Source organism: Rhagoletis pomonella, unplaced genomic scaffold (assembly GCF_013731165.1).
Source record: "Rhagoletis pomonella isolate Grant_MI unplaced genomic scaffold, Rhpom_1.0 Rhpom_scaffold_00001, whole genome shotgun sequence".
Lineage (NCBI taxonomy): Eukaryota > Metazoa > Arthropoda > Insecta > Diptera > Tephritidae > Rhagoletis > Rhagoletis pomonella.
The window spans coordinates 31,229,078-31,238,227 of NW_023458555.1; the positions used below are offsets into that span (position 1 = coordinate 31,229,078).

General features: G+C 37.4%; 2 protein-coding genes across 2 annotated transcripts; one reads left to right on the forward strand and one right to left on the reverse strand.

The window, feature by feature from the left end:
* The first annotated feature begins 1,395 nt into the window (after positions 1-1,395).
* Positions 1,396-5,424, forward strand: LOC118742693 (BTB/POZ domain-containing protein 6). The gene is made up of 3 exons (XM_036474962.1): positions 1,396-1,586; positions 1,666-2,122; positions 4,369-5,424. The coding sequence occupies exons 1-3, from the start codon at positions 1,573-1,575 to the stop codon at positions 4,666-4,668; spliced, it is 771 nt and encodes a 256-aa protein (XP_036330855.1). The 5' UTR covers positions 1,396-1,572; the 3' UTR covers positions 4,669-5,424.
* A 77-nt stretch (positions 5,425-5,501) lies between these two features.
* LOC118742681 (lethal(3)malignant brain tumor-like protein 4) lies at positions 5,502-9,144 on the reverse strand. The gene is made up of 3 exons (XM_036474936.1): positions 7,788-9,144; positions 7,174-7,718; positions 5,502-6,949 (listed from the first exon to the last, which is right to left on the reverse strand). Exons 1-3 carry the CDS (start codon positions 8,905-8,907, stop codon positions 5,528-5,530), a joined length of 3,087 nt encoding a protein of 1,028 aa, XP_036330829.1. The 5' UTR covers positions 8,908-9,144; the 3' UTR covers positions 5,502-5,527.
* Between the last annotated feature and the right edge of the window lie 6 nt (positions 9,145-9,150).

The following is a 9,150-nucleotide window of genomic DNA, read 5'->3' on the forward strand; positions in this document are numbered from 1 at the left end:
TTTCTGCTAGTTAAATTAGTACAGATACCTCCGTACCGTCAATTCGTTTCAAGTTTTCTTGTCTCTTTTGATCTTTTCGTTGCTTCCCATTTAAAGAACCAAGGACTTGAATTCAATTAAAGTTGACGCGTTTGGAAGCAAATAGAAAACACAAAGAGAATGCGAAAAAAATTGCTTTCAAGACTTGACGTGTCTGAAAGGGGACTAAAGAACCAAGGACTTGAATTCAATTAAAGTTGACGCGTGTGGAAGCAAATAGAAAACACAAAAGAGAATGCGAAAAAAATTGCTTTCAAGACTTGACGTGTCTGAAAGAGGACTTATATCACATGGCTTAAAGCGCAGTTAGTCCCCTTTCAGACACGTCAAGTCTTGAAAGAAATGTTTATCGCATTCTCTTTTATGTTTTCTCTTTGCTTCCACACGAGTCAAGTTTTATTGAATTCAAGTCCTTGGATTTTTAAATGGGAAGCAACGAAAAGATCAAAAGAGAACAAGAAAACTTGAAACGAATTGACGGTACGGAGGTATCTGTACTCTACCCCTCTCTTCTCACCTCCTTCACCAACGAACGAGCAGACTTGAAAGCAAGACTTGACGTGTCTGAAAGGGGACTTAGTCAACGACGTAGCGTAAACCTAGTTCGACGTACGTTTGCGTAAATGCCAACCAGCTGTTTTTGATCAGCTGTTTTCCTGTTGGCAAATTACTGTTGGCAAAAATTTTTCCAGCAGAAACCAACAGCTTCCCCTCAAAATGAAATGTCACTTTGCTCTCTCAATTTCCCCTACTTTGCAAGTTTTTTGCGTACGCGAACGAAAAACTTGTAAGTTTTGTTTAAACATGAACAATTAACAGCTCAGCGAACGAACCTAATAATAGGTGCGTTCGACAAGTCAAAAATTTGTAATAGTTTTTTCCAAATTTTTACTGGATGGCGTTCGATAACGACAAAAAATTATCCAACACACAAAAATTGAGAGAGCAAGCGTTCATTTTGATGCAAGAGAAGCGTTCATTTTGTACTGGCAAAATTTTAGTCAGCAAAAATTATCCAACACGAAAACATATGATTGCAATTTCTGTAAACAAACAAAATTGCATTTTTCGAGTTTTGGTGTTTATATGCTTTTTGGCTGCCTGCTATGTGGCTTTATGATAGCGCGAACTAGTTTTTACTTCTAGAAATGTTCCTGGCGAACATTGAACGTTCACTTTCCTTTTTTCCTATGGAGGCAACATGAATTTCAGTTTGTTTACAAATAACAAATAAAAAAAGTCAGCTGGTGTATCTTCTTCCTCCGGTTTTTGCAAGTGAAGGCTAATTTCCTGTCCGTTTACTTTTTTGCTTTTTCTTCTCTTTGGAAGAGAATTTTCGCTTACTCTCTTGATTTAGATTGTTGGCTGGTGTTGGCTAATTTTGTTATCGAACGCAACTAATGTGAAATTAAGACGAGTTTTTGTTTTGATTGTACTTTCCCTATTTTTATCTATTTTATCAACAATTTGTATCGCTTGATTCGCTAACGATTGTATTTATTTTAAGTGCCTCAGAAGAAAACCAAAGTTAAGATGTTTACTAAACGGTAATCACAATAAGCAATACATTTTCTATCAAACTGATTTATACATACATATGTGTATAATATGCTCTTGCTTATGCAGAATGCCTAGTAGCAAGGAACGAAGACTGCGTCTACTGGAAGAAGACAATCATCTGGCAGACTGTGAATTTCTAGTCGGTGATCAAGCTTCCGAAGAACCACATCTCTTTCGCTGTCATAAGATGATTTTGGCGACTGCATCTGAAGTCTTTGAACGGATGTTCTATAGCGATTTTGTTGTTGTTGGGCCGGTGAGGGTTACCGAAGTAAGCCCAGCCAGTTTTAAACGTTTTCTGCGCTACGTTTACGTATATGAAATTGAAGTGGATCCTTTATTGTCACTTAATGAGCTGGGTGAATTATTTTATTTAGCGGATAAATACATGATGCAGGATTTAACCGATGCTTTGGTGGAGCATTTAAAACGAAAGCATAATTGGACATCGGGCGACGTGTGGCCCATGTATGATTTGGCGTGTCTTCATGAAAACCTGCCTTTACTATTGCTTTGTTACGCGGTAAATATTCAGGTTTTTGTTTGGAAGTGTATTTACACGCGCCACGGTAACAAATTACTGTAGATCCACAAAAAAAAAATTAACGCAGATCCACGGTAAAAAATTACCGTATATCCAGGGTAAAAATTACCGTAGACCACGGTAAAAAATTATCGTAGACCACGGTAAAAAATACCGTAAATCTACGGAAAAAAAAACTTCCGGTAGATCCATGGTAATTTGTAAGTGTATTTGCCGTAAATCCACGGTAAAAATTACCGCGTTTAACCAGCTTTTAATGTAGATGTGCTGTAAAAGTTAGTATCATTTTTTAAACGACCTCGAAGAAAAAAGGGCGAGGTTATGCGACATGTACATATACATACATACATATAGTAGCGTTCAAAATAATAGCAGCAAAATTTAAAATGGTAGTTAATAATTTTCATTTAAAATAATGTTCATAATGTACATAAATGACTTACCAGGAGTATTGCAACATTGTAAAGTACATATGTTTGGAGATGACACACTGATTTATATAAGTGGAAAAGCAAAGTAGCAAAATTAATGAAGAATTAACTACCGTCTGCGAATGGTTATGTAAGAATCAATTATGTGTTAATGTACAGAAAACAAAATGTATGGTATTAGGTAAGACTAGATTTAGGGAAGAAGCCGAAGTGAGAACAAGGGTTCTACTTACGGGCTCAACGCTAGAATGGATTCAAAGGTATAAGTATCTAGGGGTAATTATAGATAACAATTTGACATTTAAAAAACATTGAATATATAAACGGTAAAATAGCAAAGAAAGTAAATTTATTGCATAGATTAAGGAAAACTATTTCCAAAGTAGGAAAAATCAAATATAAGATATTGTTCGACAATACTCTCGATGGCGAATACCAAAGAAATATCAAAGTTGTTAACAATATGTTAAAAGAATTAGGATATTTATCGGTAGCAAATGAAGTAAAAAGAGATGTGTTGACTTTTATTTATAGAATAGAAAATGGATTGCTTCCGGAATATTTAGAGTCTTTAGTAAGACGAAACTCAGATGTTCACCAGTACTTAACTAGACAGGCAAATCAATTTCACTTGGAACCTGTACGTTTAAGTTAGGGCTTGAAATCAGTATTTAGTAACGGACTAGCAATGTATAATGCTGTCCCGGAGGAAATTAAACATGTAAGAACCATCGGAATTATATTATATTACAGGATATTATATGTACATGTGGGATAGCACTCGAAAATTGTTGCTAGCATGGATCGGAAACTAGGCCTTTTCGACCATGTCCAGCAGCCGTCCACAGCGCAGAGCGGAAACGAGGTCTTTCCGCCTGCCTAACATCGACGAAGAAGTGGCAATGAAAGTAACGAATGAAGAAAACGCAAATCGCTCGAACACGGTCATTCAGACGGTTTGCCCTGCACGAAATAGAGCGGGAGCGGTAGCATATGAGTGACTTCGAGAACATGGATCGGAAACTCGGCCTTTCCGACCATGATCGAAAGCTCGTTAGCAGAGGAACTAGGCCTTTTCGCCTGATGCACATTAAGGTAGACTGGAGACTAGGCCTCGCCAGCTACGCAACTAATGTATTTGGTAGTTCTAGAAATATTGCAGCATATAAATATATGTATGTATGTATGTATGTATACTTCGTAAGTGATATAAATATGCATGTACCTCGTGAATTCGCAAGACTGAAACAAAAATCAATAGGATAATTTAGTTTATAATTAAAATTTATAATGTCATAGACAACTGGCTTTTAATTTTAAATTTTTATTTGTATATAGGAATAATTGTATTAGCCGTAGGCTATTTTTTTTAATAAATAAATAAATAAATAAATAAATATGGGCCGATCTATATCAGATACCACATAAATAAAAGTTTCTAAGCTTATACGAATTTCAAAAAAATTAATCAAACTTAAAAAATTTGTCATCAAAATTTCAAACTTTTTAATCAGATTCTTTGGAAATGCAGTTTTTTAACCCATTCAATTTTTGATGTAATAAAGTGCAAGTTTCAAGTCGCTACAAATTACCGTTGATTTTTTTCGAATTTTTTTTCTATGGAGGGTGTTGCGCATTTTCTTCCATATAAAAGTAGGTTTTGTTCATGCGTTATATGGAAGAAAATTCGGATCTACGGTAAAAATTACCATGGCGCGTGCGTATAAACACTACCTTTTAGTTTACTAACATTCAAATAGTATATCGATGTGTAATAATACTTCTAACACACAGGAGATTTCTAAATTTGCCGAAAATCTTCTCTTTGGTGACTCGTTCTATCGATTAAATGTTAATCATCTGAAACGACTAGTAATATTATTATCCCAGCAATCTCACATATCTACAAAATTAATTTTACAACAATTGGAGGAATATGGTCGGCGTAATAATTTGCATAAAAATCGTGAGTCTGAGGAATTCTTTAAACTGGTAGATGCGGCCTGTCAACTAGATTTCAACAAATTATCAAGAGCGGATTTCGAAGCGGGTCCTGCCGTGTCATATTTGTTTAATAAGAAAGAAGCAAAATAGATACTGCATATTCTACAAAATATATTTTCGAATGTTTTGCGCTATATTGTTATAGTTTAATAAGTACATATATGTAGGTTTGCATAGTATGCATGTATACACTCACATAGATACTTATACATAATTATAATTGTTTATGGAGGCAACAGTGATGTTTTAAATATAATTCCTATACACACACACCACAAATTTGTATTGCTTTTCTTGTACGAGTTAAAAAAGGAAGCAACTGCCTAGTGCACAGATAACAGTAAAAACATTTTCACAGCTATAAAGTAATATTTATCTTTTATTTATTCTCATGATATTTCATTTGTTTTACAATAGAAAATCTACACAAGGTAAATTTTAATGTACAGATGAGTGGTGCGCATCTTGTAAACGCAAACCCGGCTCAAGTAGCATGCCGATACAGTTACAGATCAATTTTACATTGATTGCAATGATGCGAACGTAATCTTAACATTAAGAAATCATTACGTAGAATATTTTTATGAATAGGCAACATCTTGAAGTGCGCGCGAGAAAAAATGCGTTTTCCATTACATGTGCAATCATTCGCACTAGTTCATTAATATGGCAAAATTATTAAAAAGTAACTTACTTTAACTAATAAAGACAAGTTTTGCAACTCTTAAAATACATACACATACATACGCAAAAGCGTATTCTGATTTTTTTAGCAGTTTTTGCTTTGCAAGTGCCACAAATGTGTAAAGTAGAATTATTGAGTAATTTTCTTACTGTACTATGTTTAATGCAATAAGATCTAGATACATACATACATGTTATGTATTTTTCTTCGATATTTGCGAAATTGGCATTTCAATATATGTTTATAAATTGAGTTCCTTTGTGTTTATTTACGGTTTGGGGCATTGCCCATCTTTACATCGAACTTAAGAACGGCCAGTGTTCGCAGTTGAAGAATGCAGGAATACAACTTGACCGCAGGACCTAACTTAAGTCGAAGAATTTCGGTAAGGTCTGATTGCTGTAGCGAAAGCAGAGCGCTGCCATCGATATCTTCACATAAAAATGACTCTGTTGCCTCAGAGTTTCTCAAAACACATTGCACAAATGCACACGAGTCTTTTGTGGTCCAGAGTAGAGGATTTCGCTTGATGCGTTGCATGTCGAAGGCGACATTACGTTGCCAAATATTATAGTTTTGCTGCAGGCGTGGGCCATAATCGCAAAGAAATTCTTTTGCAATTTTTATTTGCGGTAGCAACAACGACGTAGACTCTTCAGCAGCACTTGTAGTGTCGACCGGATGGTGGGCTCTTAGTGCAGAAGCACTAGGCTTATCAGTGTGTTCTGTTTTAATCAATGATTGCTGCTGTGTTGTCGCTGTCGCAATGCTAATCCTGTGGGCGCGTAGTTCGACCGTTTGTTTCTGCTGCTGTTTTTCCTGTAAATTGATGTGCCGTGTCTTTATATTGTCCAACAACTGTATGCGCTGCAAAATATGCGTTTCGCTCAGCTGTTGTTTTGGTTGTTGTTGTTTTGGTGTTTGTGGTTTCTTCCATTTCAGTTGAGGTGGTAGTTGTTGCTCTTGCATTTCACGTTTAGCGCGAGATAGTGGACGTATAATCTCCTCATGCTCCAAGCGCGGTGGTTTTTCAACTTTCTGACGCCAATTTTCGGGGGCATATGGACAACAATCTTGCGTTGTATGGGTATTTAGGTAAAGACGTTTAGCGTTGCCGATGCCGCGGCAACCGAAAGTTGAGCATACAATCTTGCTTGAGCGCATTTTGTAGCCCGGTGGTGGTTCTAATTCATGGCCAGTAGCTTCACACCAACCGATCGGATGCAAGTCGGCGCTATCATCTTCCAACCAGAAGCAGTAATTACTAGCCCAGCAATCGAGGTGTAACTTAACACGATGACCTTTGCGACCGACAACTGTAGCGGGACGTATTAGTGAAGCGTTTCGTGGATCGACCACCTCCAACTTCATATTTGGCTTGAAATCGATTGGATCGCGAGTAGAAAACATCTCTTCTGTTGCGGCCATGCCACTGCCATGGTTTTTTATGTAATCAGTCCATGTGAAGGTGGTGTTTTCGAATTCAGGTGGAACAATTAGTTGCTGCCGACCCACATGCCAACCACAAGGATGGATATAGGGTGAGCTGATATCTACCCAGTAATCATAACAGTCATCCCAACCATCGAAATGTACACGTATGCGATTGTCTAATACGTCCGAGACCGAGGCAACGCAAAGCTTGCCCGTGTCGTTAAGATCTTCAGCCTCCAAGTGCATGCCAATCTAAGAAAGTTGCAGACAAAAATTATGTTATAAATAAAATAAATTGTTAAAACAAAAACTTTCATTACGATACTGCTCAACTGTGATAGACAGCACGATAACTCAATAAAATTAATTGTTCTTAAAGATGTTAAAAAAAATATTAATATTAACAAATTAAAACAATTATATATCTACATACATATAAGATTAATAAATTATTACAATAAATTAACTTCTCTTACCTTGAAAGGATTATGTGTGCCGAATGAAGCATTTAAATGTGTAAATAGAATACGCTGCGCTGCGATAGCTTTACATTCTTGTAAATATGCTGGCCAGAAGAATTCTTCTATCGTCTTTCCCTTTGGTGGTTGCAGCACACGTTTGGTTTTTGTGCACCAACCAGGTGGAAAAATGTCCATCGAATCAGCATTTACCCAAAAGTCGTACATATACTCACATCCGTCAAATGTTAGCTTCAAACGATAGCCCTGTATGTCCACAATTGTGCAAACACAAAAGAGTGAACAGTTCTCGGGGTCAATAGCTTCTAGCTTCATGCCAATCTGAAAGCGGTTCGGGCCAGTTGGAAATGGATTGATAAAGAGATTTACAGGTGCGGCAATAGCATTAAATTTTTCTGGCAAATATGTCGACCAACGGAAGGATTTTGTGCTTATAGGTTGAGCAGATATCTCTCGGTTTTTGCGCTTGCGCGTAATGGTTGAAAATTCTTCATGCCGACGTTTACGTGATTCTCGTTTTAAACAATCCAATGAACAAAATTCTAGCAACAAGCATGAAAAGTATGTTATGTAATTATTTTTGGGACCCTAATTTGATTTACTATATTTACCCGGTGCTAAAAAGTCTAGTGCAGGCCCATGACAATTACAACGTCTACACAAGTACAATAGTCCATCGTTTTTTTCACTCAAATACGGTGCCGACTCCCGCTCATAAATGGGCTTCTCGTAAGCAGCGTGAATGCGTGTGCGCGGTGAGCAGCGTTCATTGATCTCGATAAGATTAAATTCATTTAACTGGAAGCGCATATTAGTACCATGTGCACCACCGATACGCTGATTCCATGTCAGCATATTGAAGCTGGCCAACATCTTTAATGCAGACGATAAGGAGTCTTCCGAAGAAGTTGTAGGGACCATTGCAGTGGAAGCAATGCCGGCAGCCGCTGATGTGCTCGGTTGATTTGATCTAAGCGCAGTACTCTTAGCGGTTATTGCATTTGACGAGGTTGGTATATCATCATGTAAGCTTTGCCGACTGGAAGAAGTGGATGCGGAGGATGTCGAGCTGAGGGAGATTTTCTCATCACAATAAAGCGACTTTTCTAATGAATCTTGAGTGTGTTCGACAGAAGTTTGTGTATCATCTCCTTTAGCATCCTTGGACAGTATATCTTCGGTCTCAGTGGTCACGGCCGGTTGCGGTTCTGTTGAATTATCATCTTCATCCATAATGATTTCAATTTTTAGTGATGCTTCTTCGATATGTTCATTTTCGTAACCAGTGTTATTTGGTATTTCGGATGCATTTTCGTCTGATGTAGTTATTGCAGTGGCTGTGTGAGTATTTAATGTTTCTACACTAGTATCATCTTTGAGGATATTTTCTTCATTGTTATCTTCAGTTGGTTTCCCTGCCTTCCCCGCTTGTGTTGAGGGCGTCTTTAACTCATTTTCACACTCATTTTGTTTCTCCATATTCTTTTCGTCTTTATTAGGTTCTATATTTTTGCTTTCTTCATCTGAATCTAGTTTTTGTTGCGCCCCATCCATCAACCCGTGCTCCTCATCAGTATAGTCGATTAAATCGATTATAGTGTATTCTTTTCCGTTGATATCATCCATCGACGCCAATGTTTGCTTACGACGAGGGGGGCTGCTTTTTTGTTTGAGCATTTTACCTTCTGATGCAGTAGAGTGCCGACGCTCTGACAATATATATTTTGACATCAGAGCAGCTTGTTTAGGCTTGATCAAAGTCGCGCCAGCTGGATTTATGACCTCTTTAAACGCGCAACTAAGCGATTTAGAGCGTTTTGAACGTGGACTTGTGCTACACTCAATGATTTGTTGCGTAGGGCGTGATTTAAGGAGTGACTCTTGCTTTTCAACAAGCTTTGCCTGTACCAGAACAGGTTTAGTTAAATCGATTTCTACCTTAAAAGAACTGCTGCTACCCGATGGAGAAGCAAA